Source organism: Armigeres subalbatus, chromosome 1 (assembly GCF_024139115.2).
Source record: "Armigeres subalbatus isolate Guangzhou_Male chromosome 1, GZ_Asu_2, whole genome shotgun sequence".
Lineage (NCBI taxonomy): Eukaryota > Metazoa > Arthropoda > Insecta > Diptera > Culicidae > Armigeres > Armigeres subalbatus.
The window spans coordinates 208,487,845-208,508,513 of record NC_085139.1 but is presented as its reverse complement, the minus strand read 5'-3'; the positions used below and the strand labels follow the sequence as shown (position 1 = coordinate 208,508,513).

At 38.8% G+C, this 20,669-nt stretch overlaps 1 protein-coding gene across 2 annotated transcripts in view; it reads right to left on the bottom strand.

The window, feature by feature from the left end:
- The window catches only part of LOC134205712 (calcium-binding mitochondrial carrier protein Aralar1), a 76,423-nt gene that overhangs the window by 29,387 nt on the left and 26,367 nt on the right, over positions 1 to 20,669 (bottom strand). Inside the window, exon 1 of one of the 2 annotated variants that reach the window (XM_062681252.1) lies at positions 531 to 846. The exons of the other annotated variant lie outside the window; for it this stretch is intronic. Coding sequence (XP_062537236.1) covers positions 531 to 554 — 24 coding nt within the window. The 5' untranslated portion in view covers positions 555 to 846. Of the gene's footprint in view, positions 1 to 530; positions 847 to 20,669 lie in introns of those variants that run through there. 2 annotated transcript variants of the gene reach the window in all.

The following is a 20,669-nucleotide window of genomic DNA, read 5'->3' as shown; positions in this document are numbered from 1 at the left end:
ATCACAACAAAAAAAAGTTCAAAGTAACAACGAGGAATTGCATGATTTCGTGAAGGAATTATTTTCGATAGCAGAGAACGTTGCCATTGCTAAAAACTGCGATGAAATTGCCGAAAGAGTCCAACTGATCTGATCAATAATTTCTAACAGCACATCCATTTTACTAAGTTGATAAATATTTTTTTAAAAATATGGACTTTAGTCACCTGTTCAAAAACTATAAGATATCATTTGAGTTATTATTATGGAGCGGTAATTGTAAGTTCAAATTCAAGCAGCACAAATGCCTAACAAATAATCTCTACGCATTGGTTACAAATCCGTAACATAGAACAATATTTTACAATGAATAAATATTTATATTGATAAGTTATATGACGCAAACGATTAGATTAGCAATGTATAAAATCGCGAATGAGGGCACCCAACAGACAACTCTCACATAGCAATTAAAAACCAAACAGAAAGCAACAGTTAAAAATAATAAACACCATCCCAAGAACAAACATGTTTCTGGTGAGTGAGCTTACCTCTTCGTCTTCCTTGGTTGCCATTGCTTCATCAAGTTGTAACTTTTTCCTCCCACCCCACTTATGTATGTATGATCAATATGTTCAATGTCACCTGCTTCGAAGTTCGAACCACCCAGACACCAGGCGCCTCCTTTTCTACATTTACTTTGCCTGTCTCCTTCCCATACGTCCCCACCAAGGTCAATGACTTTTCCCAGTGAATGTTCACGATTCGAGAGGGCACGAACTAGACCGTGAGTCTAGTGAAAAATCTCAACAATTTGATCTCACTGTCACTTGGCATCTGTCTACAGCGACCTTGGCCACGGTTTGTCACACGTTGCTAGCGCCTCGCAGTGAAAACGCTTCATCGAACATTCGGATTCACTTTTCACGCACTTCGACCCAAATACGTATGTATACCTGGTTGCTCGGCTGACGGGACGTTACTAATTTGATACAACAATCCCCTGGAGCTAGTTTGCTAGCTGCTGCCGCATAGTGGATAGGACGGTCGGTATCACTCGGAATCAACCGGATTGAAAAAAAAATGAGTAAACAATCTAATAAGCAAGTGGAAAACAACAACCCGCGGCGATTCTGGCACTAATGAGACTGGCATCACACCACGGATGCTACCCTAGACCGTAACGAACTGGGGATGCGGTCATCGGACCAGATTGATACCATGGTACGCGGGATCAAATGATCGGTGGCTCTCTTTTATTTTGCACGAATAATTCTCAATTTCCCACAGTCACAGGGGAATAAAGTAGGGAGATGTTTTACATGAAGCTGCAATAATTTTCTCTAATGGAGAAGGTGCTAGGGTTGCCATTATTAAAATGAGCATGCAAAGTTTTTTTCACAATGATACGAAAATGGCGATAACATCTCCCAACCTGAGACATGCATGTTCAATGGTAGAATTAAAAGCGAAAGTATAGATTTGATAGTTCACAAAGGGTCAACCTATTTTCTTCCAAAATCATTCGTCAGAATCCTTCGATAATTGATTTGTGCTTAAACGATTCAAATCAGCTATATGGGTAATTGGTAACTCATGCTGACCTGTGACTTATGAAATCTCACAAGAAACTATTCATAACCCAATCAGCTATACTTTTAATCATCATGAAGCTGATTGTAATTTTGTAATTTATATAAAACATTCATTGAAAGCAATTTTGATATTGATATTCCTTTGGATCCCTTTTCGAAACCCTTTCCGAAGTTGACTAAATATCTTTATAAAATACTCGAGATCCTATTTCAACGCTTAAATGCTACGTTGCGCCTAAGAAATCGTGAACAATATTCTGTTCCCGTGTGTTCCCGGAAAGCCAAAATCTCGGCCCCATTTAAAGTACTGGGGACCAAAACCCGGCAGGAAATTTTCCCGATGTGTAAGGCTACCTTAATAGTAGTTTGGTCGAAAGAACAACACGTTAGGTCCAAAATAATCTAGCTGAATTTTAATTGGTCAAATTAAACATTTGGCCGGAACAGTTATTCGAATTGAAGAAGTCATTAAGCCGAACAAGTCATTTGGTTAAAAGGGAGGTTTCGCGGAACAGATCTTTTGCCTGATTTTTATTTTTTTTTAAATTCTTTATTTAGGTGTTTTTTTAATTCTAGATTAAGTTCAACACCGGTCTTTTGGCTGAAAATTTCGTATGGAACAGGTCACTAGGCCAAAAACTGGTACTCAGCCGTACGGGACATTTGGCCAATAGTGTTATTTGGCCAAAGGGGCTGTCCATAAACCACGTAAACCAAAATTTCACATTTTCGAACTCTCTCCCCCATCGTAGAGTTTTTCGAAACACAATTTTCTCCTGGACATTATTTATTAAACTGATCCAAAATTATTTATCAGATCGCTCACTGCAGGTCTTCTTCTTCTTCTTATTGGCATTACATCCCCACACTGAGACAGAGCCGCCTCGCAGCTTAGTATTCATTAAGCACTTCCACAGTTATTAACTGCGAGGTTTCTAAGCCAGGCTACCATGTTTGCATTCGTATATCATGAAGCTAGCACGATGATACTTTTATGCCCAGGGAAGTCGAGACAATTTCCAATCCGAAAATTGCCTAGACCGGCACCGGGAATCTTACCGTCTTCTTCTTCCCTATGCAGAAAGGACATCAGGTTGCTTCAATCGCTCTAAGTCGAACCGCGGCGGTCGTCGGTACCGAACATTGTTGACGACGGATAGTTCTGGGCGCAGTTTAACCATCACCAGATAGTGGTCAGAGTCGATGTTAGCGCCACGATATGTCCTGACGTCGATAATGTCGGAGAAGTGCCGCCCATCAATCAGAACGTCTGTCTGCAGTGATGATATCAAGGTGCACCGATACAGAAGGCTGTGTTGAAAGTAGATGCTGCGAATGGCCATAATCTTGGAGGCGGCGAAATCAATCAGTCGTAGGCCGTTTTCGTTCATCAGCCGGTGTGTGCTGAACTTCCCAATAGTCGGTCAAAAGACAATAAGAAAAATGTTCAATCGAAAGCTTTCGGCGAGTTTATTAAGGAACCAAGTTAATATCTTCAGAAAGATGGACCCCTCGTTAGTTATACACGAAATCACTTTTATAGACCCCTCGATTTTTGTCAATTCTTGACTCACCAAAACTGTCATAACTCCAATATAAAGATCAGCATATCGTTGAAAAGAAGAAGAGTTTGTCCTCAATTTGTGATAATAAAAATGGGGCAGCCATATTGAATTTGGCCGCCATCTTGGATTTATTTTTGAAAACTATTTTTCCGCTAGGTTCGCTACCACCGATTTTGGATATTATTACATATATAGATGGAAAGCTTAGCTTATATTGTGCTTTGTGTTCAAGGTGTTGTATTTCTCAGGTGTACGTATTTTCTATCAAAATTTATGCACGATTAACCAAATTATTTTTTAAGGTCAATCTGACGAGCGAACATTATTTTTATGATTATTATGACACTACGACGCTAGTTCCGTGATTTCATACACTATTCTACGCCAAATATGTTTTGAAAATGAAGGGCATATATACAAAAATATTTGATTTCGAAGGCTCAAAAGTTTTGAGCATGACGGAGCCGTAATCAAGTTATTGTATTAAATAGTTCAAGAATTTTGGTATTGGTGATTAGCTAAACGAAAGTTACTTTTGATTATTCTGCAATTATTTTTTGACGTAAACTACGTCTAAGGGGAAGACTCAGATACAGGGTGCAAAACCGAAATTTCCAAATTCGAGACCGTCACGAAATTAGGATAGATTTCAAACGCTAATAGCGTCTTTATCTTTCGATGGATTTTCGACATTTGCTTATCAATCGATTCAGAAACTCTCCAGCAATTTGCCAATTCTATTGATACTATTGATTATCAACTGAATCAATTGAAAGCATCTAAAAATTATGTATGGGTCGTCACACTTCGCCCAACCCCCCTCCCCCTCTAAGCGTTACGTAATTTGTGGACGCTCCCAAGAGCCACTTTCATTGATGGTAGCCGATCGTTAGTACTTCATATCAAGTATCATATCGTATCATAGCATATCAAAGAATATTGTGGCCAAATTCCATGAAATTTGGTCAACAAAAACCCCCCTGACAATAATAGAACAAACAAAACCTGCCAAAGCCGTCATTCCCCCTATTTCAGACAAGAAAATTCAATCTGAGCGCTGCTAATGTTGATGACGACGACCGCTCGACCCACACCATCGCCGGGAATAAAATTTCCGGTAGGAGCTCCGCCGATGCCGAACCACTGGTAGTGGTATCACTACCACGGTCTGCTCTCCGCGACATCTCGAACGAAATGGCTCGCGCGCGCGGAAGGGCTGCTTTCTTGTAATCAATACGTCGTTGAACCTGTAGCCACGCCCCTTTGGGGGGGGGGGGTGTGACGGTTACACAATATTTGCAGTCATACCGGACAACAAAGAGGCGGGACTAATGAGCCATCTTTATTGATTATAAGAAAACTGCTTTCCCGCGCGCGCGTGGCATTTCAGCACCTAAAAACTCATGGATGAGTTGAATCATCGTATGTTTTCTGTATGTATGTAGAATCACTGTATGTATGTAGAATCACTGTATGTAATATGTATATAGAATCACGAGCGCGCGTCAAACAGAGAAGCTGCAAAAATGTTTTCGCATGGATGACTATCTACCAATATTATAAGTCTTTCTCTGAATCGTGCTCTCGTGATTTTACTACCGACGGAAAACAATCTGCCATCACCAAGCAATTAAGTTTTACTTTGATCAAAATTCATCTCGCCTCAAGTTGTGACATAAGAGCTACTTTCATTGATGGTAGCCAATCGTTAGTAGGGGAAATTACGGCTTTGGCAGGCTTTGTTCTATTATTGTCAGGGGGTTTTCTGTAACTAATTATGCTCAAATTTGGCCAAAACATTCTTTGCATATCAAAAAATATTGTGGCCAAATTTCATAAAATTTGGCCAACAAAAACCCCCTGACAATAGAACAAAACCTGCCAAAGCCGTCATTCCCCCTACTTCATACAATGAAATTTAATCTGAGCGCTGCTAATGTTAATGACGACGACCGCGCGACCCAGACCATCGCCGGGAATAAAACTTCTGGTAGGTGCTCCGCCGATGCCAAAGGTGGTACCACGGTCTGCTCTTCGCGACATCTCAAACGAAATGGCTCGCGCGCGCGAAAGAGCTGCTTTCTTTTAATCAATAAAGTTGAACCTGTAGCCACGCCCCTTTGGTGAGTGTGTGACGGTTGCACAATATTTGCATTCATACCTGACAACAAAGAGGCGGGACTAATGAGCCATCTTTATTGATTATAAGAAAACTGCTCTCCCGCTCGCGCGAGGCATTTCATTTGAAATGTCGTGGAGAGCGGTTCCAGGATCGGCGGAGTTGCTGAGAGAATTAATCGGTTCTCCTCAGGGCCACCATTCTATACAAAGGAAGAGGCGAGGCGAATATTATTCAAAGAGCAAATTAGCCACTTGGCGACGCCATAATGTTGCCGTCCGTAGCAGAATCACGATTGCGCCCCGGGGGGAGATTCTATATAATATGAATTCGTATGAATGGCATCAGTGGCAGCCAAGTGAAAAATGTCGGAAGTGAATCACAAGCGTGCGTCGGAGGAAGTTGCTGGAGTAAATATATTCATATGAATGGTAAATTGGTAATGTGATCGCATTTTGACGTGAACTACGGGGGAGACTCTGATACAGGGTATAAGATGAAAATTTCAAAATTGGGGACCGTCACGTAGTCATGTAAGATTTTAAAAGATAATCTTTATCTTTTGATGGATTTTTGAGATGTATATATCAAATGAATCGAAAACTCTCCACCAATTTGCAAATGTTATTGAAATTTTTGATTATCAACGTTAAACTAGTGGAAATTTCAATTCCTTCCAAACCCAGTAAAAATTCAGACCCAGAGTAGTCATGTAAGATTTTAAAAGATAATCTTTATCTTTTGATGGATTTTTGAGATTTATATATCATATGAATCGAAAACTCTCTACCAATTTGCAAATGTTATTGAAATTTTTGATTATCAACGTTAAACTAGTGGAAATTTCAATTCCTTCCAAACCCAGTAAAAACTCAGACCCAATCAATAATCCTGCAACCTCAACACGGACATGAGGTTGTTATAAGTTACGGTCCTTTTCGCCCATCGCTCCATTTTTCTATGCATAAAAGACTCGTGTCTCATACGCGCACGTCATTTTCGTTCGAGCATTCTCAGAGAGCGGACACGATACTTCATTTGTAGCCTTGAGCCAGCATTGGAGGCGATTGTCGGGCGGAGACAAAGGCATCCCACAGCGATAGGCGGCAGTCAACGATGGTGGAGCGACGGTCGGGACGGCAGCCTCACTGGAGTGAAAATTTTGCCCGCTTGCGGTCCAAGCGACAACGGCTGCCGCGTTGATGTTGGTCGCGTCGTCAATGGTGGAACTGCGGTAATTGCTGATAGTGAATGGAGTCATTTAAAGTAAATCAATTCTTTGGATTACCATCATTACCGTGGAAAAATGGTGTTAAGCTGAGAGGATTTTCCAAAGTGCAACACCTTGTGACCAGCACACTCTTGGCGAATCTTCTAGCAAGATTCTGAATTTGGTTATGTGCTGTCAGTGATTTCCAATGCGTACCATTGAGAAAAATAACAATATAGAAATGGTCAATTGGAGTCAAACTTCGGTTAGTTACGCAGAACTTCGGTTAGTTAGGAAATTTAAATGCAAGGATGATATCAGTAGCAGTCAGCAGGGTTGAGAAAAATCAAATTTTCAAAAAATCGAGGATGATCAAACTCACCCGCGATCTTACTTTTAAATTATCAAGTGATAAAAACTCGTCAGCGATTGAGAATCGTTTGAAAATCGTATCTTGATTTGAAGCACTTACCGTTACATTTTGAACACTTTTTCCTTACTACCATGAAACCATAACGCCAAATAGAAGATATAACTGGACTGTTGACAATTAGCTGATCATAGTAAAGATTAATGTTTGAATGAAAATTCTGTGTTTATTATCGTTTGAGTACATAATTTGAGAAGTTGTCGCCGGCGACAACCCGCCTACTGTTTTCACGTGAAAAGTTTTCACATGAAAATTGCAATCATTATCGTCTGATAATGATTCAGCACAACACTGGCAGTCAGCAAAAATAATCATTTTTGCTGTTAGGGATTGGAACTGCACATTATCGAAGGTTAATCGGTTCTTTTGAGAACCAAAATTTTATACAAAATAATATTAACCGAAACTAATTTTATTCAAAGTGCAAATTATTATTTGCAATAGAAATACCCAAATTAAATTAAGCTCATTCAGAATATTTTTCGAAAAGAAAAACAACAATGAAATTGATTTTTCAAGTGAAACCCTAACAAATTAAACAAACAAAACTAAACTTCTCATATTATATAAAACTCGAGAATTAAAAATTTTGACTTAATTACATGAATATATCAGCTACTTTCAAAATGTAAATTTTTAATTGTCGTATCCAACAAATTTTATGTTTTGAATATTGCTCGACACCAGTGTTGTCTCAAAAGTAATCAAAAGAACAATTTTGTAATATTCATGAATTATGGGTCTTGCTAGGTTCTTCACATCACCAAACGGTTTTACGTAGTTTACGTCGGGCGGTCGTGTCTTGTACACAACACTTATGATTTTTTTTCAACATGTTACCTATGAGAAATATGGGAATCGTGAAAAGGGGTCTTTTAGTTTCGCTTGCTTGTTTGAATTGGTATACAAAAAATGAAGAAGCACGGAGATGAGCCAGCCTCGGGCTAAAAGTCTCCTAAATAAAGACAAAAAAAAATGAAGAATCAAATATTCTACCTTTTCCATAGTTATAGTATTTATTTCCTGGGAGATGAATCATACACTAACTGAGTTTTTTTGTATATCTTCATTATGGTGAAAAGAACGGCACGGGTTGCTGCTGGAACGGTTTTCTTATTATTCTTGTTTTTGTTCAACTCAATTATTCAAATTCACGAATATAAAAATTATTATAACCGATCTTTCAATCGAAATTTAAAAAAAACTTTTTAAACGGCATTATTTATGGTTGATTGGGAACTGTAATCTCATGACAAATGTAACCATAAGTATTTTTTAAGTAAAAAGCCAAGTAATCGAAAGTTTAATTAAAAGTACGTAGGAGAAATGTTTTTCCCTTGGGAACATAATATGAATTCATTGAAGTAACATTAATTCAATAGAAGGATTTTCGAGTGACAAAATAGAGAATGTGACAAAATCGGATTTTTTTATGTTCAACATTTTAACTCATCTCACTAATATGAACCACTTTATGTCTTGGAAAGGCAAAATGCGTAAACGGTACCCGTTATTTCTTGTCGAAAAGACTCACAAAGTACTTGAAAGGCACCCAGAAATAATTCATAGAGGACAATAGGCGGTAAAAGTTATTTCATGAAAACCATTATTGTTGTTTGCGGTATTATTTAGAAAAAATAAAAAGAACGATTAAAGTTTTCATTTTGGTGGGGGACAAAATCGGATCGAAAACGTGAAATCGACAAAACTACATTTCTTGCAATGATATGGTAATGCTACTACATATCATCCTTCAAACTTAGACGTACATGTTCATGATAGTATTAGAGGCGAAAGTAAAGATTTGATCGTTCCGTTAGGACACGGCAGTCATGAAGAAGAGGATTTGAAATCGATTTGAGGCAATATTTGTGATGATCTGGCAAATGGCATTTTAGACTACCTGATCCGTTGGAACAAATGAGCTTTTCGACCTTTTCGATTGTAAGGACTCGTTTAGCCAAATTAACTGTTCGGAGAAATTACATTTTCGCCCGTATGACCCGTTCAACCGGACATTTTCACCCGAATGATCTTATCCACGAAACGTCTTTTTTAGCCAAATGACTTGCCTGGCTAACTAGATCTAGGCCTAATAACCGTTTCAGTCAAATGGAATTCGGCTATATCACTTTCAGCCTATATTTTTATTTGTCCAAGTGGTTTTTGATAAAATGGCCTAAGGCCGAACGACCTTTAAAATCAATATGATACGAAACATAACACCGGTTGAGGAAACCCTAACGGGTTGTCATCATTCTCATCGAAGTACCTACCGCCAACACCACCGTCACAAACCCGCCGCAAACGGATTTGGATTAGGCATAATTTTCTCGCATTCTCTCACTCTCGATTTTTGTATGCGCCAAAAAGAAAATTCACACGCACTTCTGTATGTCCGGCGTAGGGAGAAAGAAGGAAGAAATAACTTCCGAGATCGGAGAACTTTTCACGGGCGTGTGCCTACTGAGAGCGTTACGCGTGCGCGCTACGAGCAAGGTCATGGAAAGAGAAAATAGGTTATTTCCCTACGTGGGAAGTTTAGGGAACAGTGTGGCAAGTACCATTAAATCATGGAATATAAAAAAGCAATGTTTTTTTTTAATAAAAGGAAAACAAGGAGGACGACCTTTAAATTAATAAAAATGTTAAAGTAAGAAAAAATAAATAAGTCTAGAGATTCCACCCACACTTTCACCCCATGCTTCTCTAGGAATTTGTAATTGTCTCGAATACTTGACCTAGACGGGGAAAAATGGGAAGCAACGCAGGAACAGATCTGATCGAATACAAAGGAATTAGTCATTTATGAATGAGATTATGTAACCGCCAATGACACGGCTGCGTGTACTGATAAATTGTATCCTAACTCGTATGTACTTGTCACAATAAACTCGTCCTGCAATATGCATTTTCACCAATGTAATGTAAACACTTTTTGCCTTTCTCGAAAGACTACATTTTACATTAAAAGCAAACTTTTTATAGGAGACTCGGCCTCAGCTTGACGAACTGAGTAAATATCTGGCGGTATGAGTGTGCACAAAGTTGAAGTTAAACATTAGCCAACTTGTTTTATAGTAATCAATTTCTCTAGCAAGTTGCAATCACTAGGCCCTTTACAGCAAAAAGTATTGGAAATTCAACGGCATATAAAAATGCAGCAAACGAATAAACCATTTGATACAGTAATATCCCGATTTTATCACCCCCTGGTGAATTTTGGGGTGATAATATAGGGCATGTGACAAAATAGGAAAATTTTCAACTCTTTTTCAAATATGAATGAGTTTATGCCTTGGAAAGACAAAATGCGTGAATGGTACCCGTTATTTATTGTCTAAAAAGCTTACAGAATGTTTCACAAGTACTCAGAAATCATTCATAATAAACCACAGGCGGTGAAAGTTATTTCATGAAAATCATTGTCATTTGTGGTATTATTTACGTATTATGTTTTAGTGTTTTGCATTTCCTGATTTTGATTATTTAAATTGATATCCTTTTGGTCGTTTTAATGGTTCAAATGACGAATCGTATATCAGAAAAATCTTGCTTGTGACATTAAACTTGAAAACCATTTTTGCTGTCGATGAGAGCAAATTGAATTGGAAAACTTTTTTTTTATCTTTATTAGCGAGACTTTCAGCCCTGGGCTGGCTCGTCTCGTGGAAAACTATGATTTTGATATTGGTTTTGAATAACGAAATTAAGTAATCGGTTTAAGGACGAACTTTTCGGAATCCAATGTTGTTCCACCTCACATTTTCAAGGGCACCACTTTCAATATTGAAGCAACGAGCAGCTGTCATCTTTTTATTCTACACTGAGGATACTGGTCGTAAGATTTTCATACTACCAAATATATGAGAATGTTTCAAAAGAGTTAAACTATGAAAATCGTGAGATCATATTTCGGTCAAATCTATCTTTTTATTGGATATCCAACAACACAATTCCTTAAAGCGTCTGTGAGCGTGTGGTGTGATCTAACGCCTCCTAATCACGACGTCCATGGTGTAGTGAATACGATAGACCATCTGATTATTTAATATATGTTTAGACTTGAATTAAATTTGGATTGGATTTGGATTAGATTTGGATTGGATTTGGATTGAATTTGGATTGAATTTGGATTGGATTTAGATTGAATTTGGATTGAATTTGGACTGAATTTGTATTGGATTTAGATTTGATTAGGATTTCAATTGGATTTGGATTGGATTTGATTTGGATTGGATTTGAATTGGATTTGGATTGGATTTGAATTGGATTTAGATTGGATTTAGATTGGATTTGCATTGGATTTGGATTGTATTTGGAATTGGATTGGATTTGGATTGGATTTTGATTGGATTTGAATTGGATTTGGATTGGATTTGGTATGGATTGCATTTTGAATTGGATTTGAATCGGATTTGTAATGGATTTGGATTGGATTTGGTATGGATTGGATTTGGATTGATCTTGGGCTGGTTTAACATTGGATTTGGATTGAATTCTGTTTGAACAAGTATTGGTTTTAAATTGCATTTGGATTGGATTTTGATTGGATTTGAATTGGATTTGGATTGGATTTAGATTGGATTTGCATTGGATTTGGATTGGATTCAGAATTGGATTAGATTTGGATTGGATTTTGATTGGATTTGAATTGGATTTGGATTGGATTTGGTATGGATTGGATTTGGAATTGGATTTGAATTGGATTTGTAATGGATTTGGATTGGATTTGGTATGGATTGGATTTGGATTGATCTTGGGCTGGTTTAACATTGGATTTGGATTGAATTCTGTTTGAACAAGTATTGGTTTTAAATTGCATTTGGATTGGATATCTATTAAATATAAATTGGATTGGATATGAATTCGATTAAAATTGAATCGGATTCAGATTTGATCTAGATAGGATTTCAATTAGATAGAATTTTTAGATAGGATTTTCAGGTAGAATGGATTCCAAATTAATGTGGATTTGGATTCAGATTTATTCCGAAGAAGACTGAATAATTTTATGTAGTTTGGATTGATATTGGGTGTTTATATTTTTTTACGGCAAAAATTTGGATTTGAAATGTGAAATAGTTTTTTTGAGCAAATGACCAGTGCTATTTATAACTATATTAGAAGAGTAGAGAAGGGAAAGGATGTAGTGAATACGATAGACCATCTGATTATTTAATATATGTTTAGACCATTTATGTGAATTTCTCTGAGTGTTAGAAAGTCCACTGTTTCAAAGCTTTCAATTTTGAAAAGCTTTGACAGAAAGCGCATACGTTGATGCACAGATTGACGAATACGACAAACGTCATCCAATTGTGAGAGGTGTGACTTGGTAATGAAGGAATGAAGGGAAGTAGAATGAAGTTATGAAAGAGAGAAAATGTAAATGTAAGGATCTGAGCCGGACAGACGGCAGCTAGAGAAAGCAGAAATGTGCATGAGAGGGTCAGTCTATTGACGATGTTTCAATCGATCGGATGTATTTTGTTCATTCGTGTTCGCGATTTGTATGACTCTTCGGCTGAGTCGAGTGCGTATACGACACATGGTTCGAAGCCGGGTTATATTTTTTTAAACGAGCTTAAAATATTTCTTAAGGTCTGAGGGAATTGGAAACGAATTTCGCTTATTCCAACTGACAATCACTTGGAACATTTATTAAGGAATGTTCCTAGAAAATTTTGTGGACCTACTAATTCCCAACTAAAAATTAAACTCTAAATACTAAACAATTGTACAACTAAAATTTTCGCTTCTCAGTACCTCTCTCCGATGATTTGAGGCATAAAGGAACCGAATTTTGCAAAACCCAACTGACAAAAGTTTTGAAATTTTTCAACGATCATTTTGATGTAATAAAAAGTATATGTGACCGCATTAAATTTTGAAGGAAGCTCTTTTTACTTCAACCAAGTTTTCCAAATTCCATACAAAAATTACCATTTCGGGAGAGTAGTCAACACCATATTTTCTTGTGGCGCACGGCAGGAAAGGAGCGATGAGAGCGATAGAAAGTCCGTCAACTTTGTATGTAGCGTGACACTAGAAAAAAGCGTATTCCCATTTGTAAACACGGAGATACCAAATAAATAATTGATGGTAAATAAGACAAGAAGTTCCTCCAGGAACTCCTACTGAAGTTCCTCAAAGAATTCTTCCGGAAGTTCCTCCAGGAATTCCTCCGGAAGTCCAGGAATCCCTCCGGAAGTTCCTTCAGGAATTCCTCCGGAAGTTCCTCCACGAATTCCTCCCGAAGTTCCTCCAGGAATTCCTCCAGAAGTTTCTCCAGGAATTCCTCCCGAAGTTCCTTTAGGAATTCCTCCGGAAGTTCCTTTAGGAATTCCTCCGGAAGTTCCTTTAGGAATTCCTCCGGAAATTCCTCCAGAGGAATTCTCGGTGGAACTTCCGGAGGAATTCCTAAAGGAACTTCCGGAGGAATTCCTAAAGGAACTTCCGGAGGAATTCCTAAAGGAACTTCCGGAGGAATTCCTAGAGGAACTTCCGGAGGAATTCCTAGAGGAACTTCCGGAGGAATTCCTAGAGGAACTTCCGGAGGAATTCCTAGAGGAGCTTCCGGAGGAATTCCTGGAGGAGCTTCCGGAGGAATTCCTAGAGGAACTTCCGGAGGAACTCCTAGAGGAGCTTCCTGAGGAGTTCCTAGAGGAACTTCCGGAGGAATTCCTAGAAAAACATCCGGAGGAATTCCTGGAGGAACTTCCGAAACAATTCCTGGAGGAACTTCCGGAGGAACTTGCGAAATAATTCCTGGAGGAACTAACTTGATTTGTTTTCCTAGTCTTATCTATATTATTTGTCTTTTTTGTCTTCCAAGTCTTATCTATATTATTTGTCTTTTTTGTCTTATTTGTCTTATTTGTCTAATTTGTCTAATTTGTCTAATTTGTCTAATTTGTCTTATTTGTCTTATTTGTCTTATTTGTCTTATTTGTCTTATTTGTCTTATTTGTCTTATTTGTCTTATTTGTCTTATTTGTCTTATTTGTCTTATTTGTCTTATTTGTCTTATTTGTCTTATTTGTCTTATTTGTCTTATTTGTCTTATTTGTCTTATTTGTCTTATTTGTCTTATTTGTCTTATTTGTCTTATTTGTCTTATTTGTCTTATTTGTCTTATTTGTCTTATTTGTCTTATTTGTCTTATTTGTCTTATTTGTCTTATTTGTCTTATTTGTCTTATTTGTCTTATTTGTCTTATTTGTCTTATTTGTCTTATTTGTCTTATTTGTCTTATTGTCTTATTTGTCTTATTTGTCTTATTTGTCTTATTTGTCTTATTTGTCTTATTTATCTTATTGGTCTTATTTGTCTTATTTATCTTATTGGTCTTATTTGTCTTATTTACAAATAAGGCAAACTCTAAAGCAATTGTCAACTACATATTGATGAAATAATTTTGGCGACACTGACAGCGTCATTCTGGCGGGCTGAATTGGGCAATTTTCTCTCCCAGAGAGTATTACCACGTGCTTTTTTAACGGAAAACCCTTCCCTCAGGCCTTAAGATTGTCATTAGAGAATCGTATGAAAATCAATATATTTAAAAATTTCAAAAGAGAATTGTATGATGGTCTTACGTATCTTGTATCCTCAGCGACGCAGCAAAGCTAAAATAAAAAGAAAAAAAAAGATAAAAAGTAAAGGCTCCCCCAGACCTAAGCGATTTCATCGCCGCGACGGCGACAGCTAGTCTCCGCGATTCTATCGTTGGATCGCTGCAGGCAATCTTCAGCTTACGCTTCCATACCAAAGCCGACATAATCGCAGTCGTGATTGTCGCGTCGCGTGTGTTTGGGGGAACCTCAACCTTCGTTGAGACTGGTGCCTCGGAAAACGCGAGGTGAAACTAATTTGGATTCTGGACAGTTTTACCTTAACATTAGTTCACATAATTCTGAGATCAACACCAAATTTTAATTAAAATAAGTTATCAATCACAAATTCGAAAAAATCTCCACTGGTCCACTTGGTGTTGCGTGAATGTTCTGTCCGTCGTCTAATACTAGTTGTCAAGTAATCAGTCTGTGCGACCTCTGGTCGAAGACGCTGATCCTGTCTTTAGATATCAATGTTTGAAAACAAATTACGATTTCAATTTAATGTCGATATCAAAATATGTTTTCTTCTTGTTCTAATTATGATGTCATGTGACTTTGCTCAGGTTTACTCGTAAAGCTAATGTTGCAGATAAGATCAAAGACGAGGTGTCGTCACGATTAAGCGTAGCGAATTGAACTGAAACAGAATTAGAGTAAAGAAAGCTTTACTTGGAAAAGTTTCTATAAAAACAAAATACAGTGTCGTACGCAACAATCTTTACGCATGAATAAAAGTGGACGGCCTTCCTTGGTCGTGCGGTAAGATGCGCGGCTACACATCAAGACCATGCTGAAGGTGGCTAGGTTCGATTCCCGGTCCGGTCTAGAAATTTTTAAGGTTGTAAATTTTATCAACTTCCCTGAGCATAAAAATATCGTCGTGTTGGCCTTTTAATATAAGAATGCAAAAATAGTAACTTGGTTTTATGCAGTTAATAACTGTGGAAGTGCTGAATGAAAGGTGCAAGACGGCAATGTACAAGTGGGGGATGTAATGCCAATATTAGGAAGAAGAACTATAAAACTATAACAACGAAATGTAAAGCTTGATCCACTTAGAATTTGGCCGCACGAAATTATACATTAAATGTTCTTTGCCGAAAAAGTTCATAAAAAGGTGGGTCAAATTTTATTATACAGGGAATTTAATAAACTTTGAAGGAAAAATATCGAAAAATGATTCATTGGCATTTCGGATGAAATCTCGGCTTTTTCTTTCAATACCACTCGTTATTTTTTGCACAGTAGAAGGGTCAACTAAATCTGTCATTTTTTCACACCACTTCTCCATATAAGATGGTTTTCTGATTGTTTTGCACCATTTATCAAGTTTCCCTATGACAATTGCTTAATATTTTTCGTTGAGACGAAAATTCGGGCATTTTAGTGGGTTGATAGTTTTTTCAATAACGTCATTATCATTCGGTTCATACCATTCCATCACATCCCGTCTGTAATGGCAGCTTGTTAAGTCAGACCAAAGCAACACCGGACATTCGTGTGATTGAATTGATGGCAAAAATCGCTACTGAAGGCACTCCTCCTTGTATATTTGCCCATTTATGATCGCTCCAGTGATGAAAACTTTAGTTTTCTTTTCACAACTGCAGATGCTTTGACATATCATCAATTTGTGGGCAATCTTGCCTGCATATACATATTTGAATTTTCCTGGGGCATTACCCTCCCGTTTGGCAAGGTAAAACTTGTGTCCCGGGAATTGAAAGTCAATTTTAATATTAATTTCATTGCTCATCAAAATACATCAATTGCATTTCGTCAGAACTCGCTCGACCATCATTCTTGCGCGATGTTTGGCAACCAGGTTCTGTTTCAGGGTCCTGTTGGGACACTTACTGACATCATACGACTTGAAACCTTCACGCCGACAGATTTTTTGAGCTGTGCTTTTTGAACTTTTTCGTTAAATCATGCAAGGAAATCCCAAAATTGTTCCGAACTGCTCTGCAGACTTTCACTTGTTGTTTCTGGTCGTATGTTCCACTTCTACGATTGTTTTGTGCTACGCGATCCAGCAATAGTGTTTCCCGATGACGTTTGACAGTTTTTACAGTCAATTTCGCTAATTTTAGATACTTTGAAATCATTCCTCCTGACCATGTTGGATCTCCAACGTGAGTGTGCAAAATTTGTTCCCATCTCTCGCGTTCCATTTTCGATAACTTTTGAACGTGAGCATCAATACTGGTGAAACTTTCACCATAAATTAAACAAACCTTCCGCAACGATGTGATGTATTTTACTTCTCGGTACGGCCACCAGAGGCGCCGCAGTAATTGGAAAGAAACGGCCAAATACTAAGTGGATCGAGCTTTAGTACACTACACACACCAACAAAAATCCAAAATCCTAATCCCTTGAAGAAGATTAAATAATTCGAAACGTTAGATGTAGGATCAAAAACTACTCTGTGTAAGTTTTTTTTACTTATTAGACTACTATCGCTGAAATTGTTCAATTATTTTAATATGTTATACAACATCAGTCGTACATCCACAGCATCCCAAGCAAGTGTTGTCAGGTAGACACAAAAACAATTCACTATCATTTTCGTTATTTGTTTTTGCCAAAATTATGATTACACTCCATGGTAACAACTCTGAACAGATATAACACAAAAATATTGACTGTAAATCTTTCACTTTCAATAAACATGTATGTGAATCATTAGCTGTTGCTGAAATAAGAAATGTCGCCAACTGAACTACAATATTATTCCCCATCACTGCATAGTGTGTCCGACAAACATGATGATAACCGTACATAGAAAGGCAAACAACAACACGTCATCGCTGGCTCTGTCTCACGAGTACGGTCTTCTACATCATCTCATCGTCCCATTACCATCGTCATTAAATATTCTTCTTATCACAAATGTGCGCCTTCCCTCGACGGTAAACAACCTGAACTGCACCAACTCGGCCAGTAATAAGCATCAGGCGAAGGTCTTTTCGGCTCTTCTGGCCGACAAATACACTTTTTTTTCTATTGGGGAAAATGATTAAAATCGCTGAAAGTTGGAAAGACCAGAATTGAAAATTGGGTTGGGTTCGACTCAAATCTCAATACATTGAAGTAGGAAAGCATTCTTCGAGTAGCTCGAACGTAGGTACGACATCACCCCCTTACAGCACAGACTTACATATCGGTACAGCTGGAGATCACCACTGCAGACAGAATCGCAAATCGACCACGTTCTGATCAATGGATGGCACTTCTCAGACATTATCGATATCAGGACCAATCGTGGCGATAACATAGACTCTGATCACTATCTGGTGATAGTTAACCTTCGCCCAAAACTATCCGTCAATAATGCTCGGTACTGACAATCGCCACGGTACGACCGAGAGCGATTAAAGTAACTAGATCTCGCCAATGCATACGCGCAACATATCGAGGCAGCGTTGCCGGAAAAAAGCAAATCTTGCGGATTGATAGAGTACTGCTGAGGCAGCCATCAATAACACAGCGTCGGGTCCACGGAACGATTGATTCGACGAAGAGTGCAGACAAATTCTCTAGAAGGAGGCAGAATGTGGAACGCCTTGGACGGAAACGGAGACAGTAGACCCACCTCATTCAGGAGATAAAATGCTACCCAGAAGAAGCGGACTGCGAGGAGATGGAACAGCTGTGTCGTTCTCAAGGAACACACAAGTTCTATCAGAAGCTCAACGCGTCCCGCAAAGACTTCGTGCTGCAGGCCGAGATGTGCAGGAATTATGATGGTAGCATCTTGACGGACGTATGGAACGTGTGGCGATCGAAAGGTGAAAGCAGCACTTAGAGGAACACCTAAATGGCGCTGAGAGTACAGGCAGTGCGCGTCAAGGTAGCTGAGGAGACGACTACGTCAGTTCAGCGGACGATGGAACATATCCAGAACAATCAAGCAGCTGAACTCATCAAGATGAGCCCGAAAAGCTGGCCACTTATCTGCATAGACTTATAGTCAGAATCAATCTGGAAAATAGATCCACTACCGGAGGAGTGGAAGGAAGGGGTCATATGCCCCAGAGCTACAAGAAAGGAGACAACCTGGGTGCGAATACTTTTGAGCGGTCACCATGCTAAATGCCACCTATGATGTGATAACCCAAACCATCTTTCGTCGTCTGTCACCAATAGCGAATGAGTTCATGAAAACTTATCAAGCCGGCTTCGTAGACAGTCGCTCGACAACGGGCCAGATCTACACTGTACGACAAAGCCTTCAGAAATGCTGTGAATACAAGGTTCAAACACATCTGTTTATCGATTTCAACTAAGCTGTAATTGTTTCGGCACCCCATAACATAACGACAAATCAGACGTTAAACCATGAATCAGAAGAATTTCAGTTCCATCACAGCCTCAAAAATCGCATTTCCAACCGAACAGTTGATTGGTTCAAAATTCGGCAAAAACTCACAATACTGTAAAACACACTAAATGTTCAGGGATGCCTTGTGAACCATTCTCCCCTGCAGATTACACATACGTGTGAAGTTCGTTTGCTCGTCCCGAACCGGAGACTGTCATTAATTTCCTGAACATTGCAATTTGGACGAGTGCCTCGATGCATAACCCAGGTCAGGACGGATTATTTTCAATTTGTACAAATTGTATGTTGAACGGAATAGAATCACGAACACGATAGGCTGAGACCGGCTACGAACTGAACCGATCAGCTGTTTGATTTATACAAATTAAACTGACCCACATGTACTGTATAGGAATAAAATTCAAAAAATAGAAAGCTTCGTTCTAAAAAACCTTTTTCACAATCATTAGTCGATGAAGTGTGGCATTTAACTAAAAGTTTGTTAGACGAAATCAACAAACATACGTTAGGAAATGTAGACCTATCGACTCTTAATATATCGAAACATGATAGCCCAACACCGTGGGAAAGTTTAACTTTATCATTTGTGGGTCAGCCTAAGACACATCGTACTTGGCGCGTGACTCCGATTGATGCGGTACTGTGAACTTGCTGTGCGAGCTCAACAAATTAAACGAATCAATTTTGTGATTTCCGAGGTATCTTCCTGTTCGCAGAAGGGTGGTAATTGTTTATATAAAGAAGCGTGCTTACAAGATATGAGTTCATTTCTTTTCTGAATTCTTCTTCTTTTTCTTCAATGGCTCTAAATTCCAACTGGAATCTGGCCTCTTTTCAACTTGTGTGGCAAGTACAATGAACTACACTATGACCAGGGAGCCGAGAATGTTTCCCACACGGTAACATCCCTGACCGGGACCGGTAATCGAACTCGCAATCTTCGGATTGGCAATCCAACGCATTTGCTTGTAAGGCTAACTGGGGACCCTTCGATATTGCTTGGTATGATTGATTGATCGAAGTAAGGTCGTGCTGTCCAATTTTAAATCAGTATAAACAGTTAAGCAAGCTTCAGCACTGCATTGTTCTGATAGATTGCAGTCGTTATTATAAGCACTAATAATCTATCGGCACGGCAAATGCTGGGTAAAGCGTACCATTGGTACTTCGCGTACCTGAAGGAATAAAATAGACCCCATTTTGCGGTCCTTAGCCTCTTATCCAGCAGCTCCTATCCCTAATTATCCGGTGGAAGCCGATAAGCGACCACATTTGCGTTCGCTGATCAGCATCTATGCCCCAACGAACGATAAACTTGATGACTTGAAGGATGAGTTCTATGAGAGCCTTGATAAAGCCTACGGAGAGTGCCCAACACACGATGTAAAGATTGTCATCGGGGATGCAAATGCGCAGATCGGAAGAGAAAGTTTCTTTCGCCCTGTCGTTGGTACGGAAAGCCTTCAGTCCGCTACCAACGATAATGGTCTGCGACTTGTAACCTTTGCTGCTGCTAGAGGGATGGCAATCAGCAGTTCCTACGTCGCACGTAAGAATATCCGCAAACACGCCTGGCAACATCCGAGTGGAGACACTTGCTGGACGAGGTAAAGAAGGCTCTAAACGAACTGAAAACAGTAAAGCTGTTGGGAAGGACGAGATCCAGGTCGAGCTTCTCAAACACGGAAGTGAGCAGCAATCAATCCACCACATTCTCCAGAAAATATGGGAGGATGAAGAACTGCCTGCCGGCTGGTTGGATGGCCTCATATGCCCAATCTATAAGAAAGGGCACAGACTA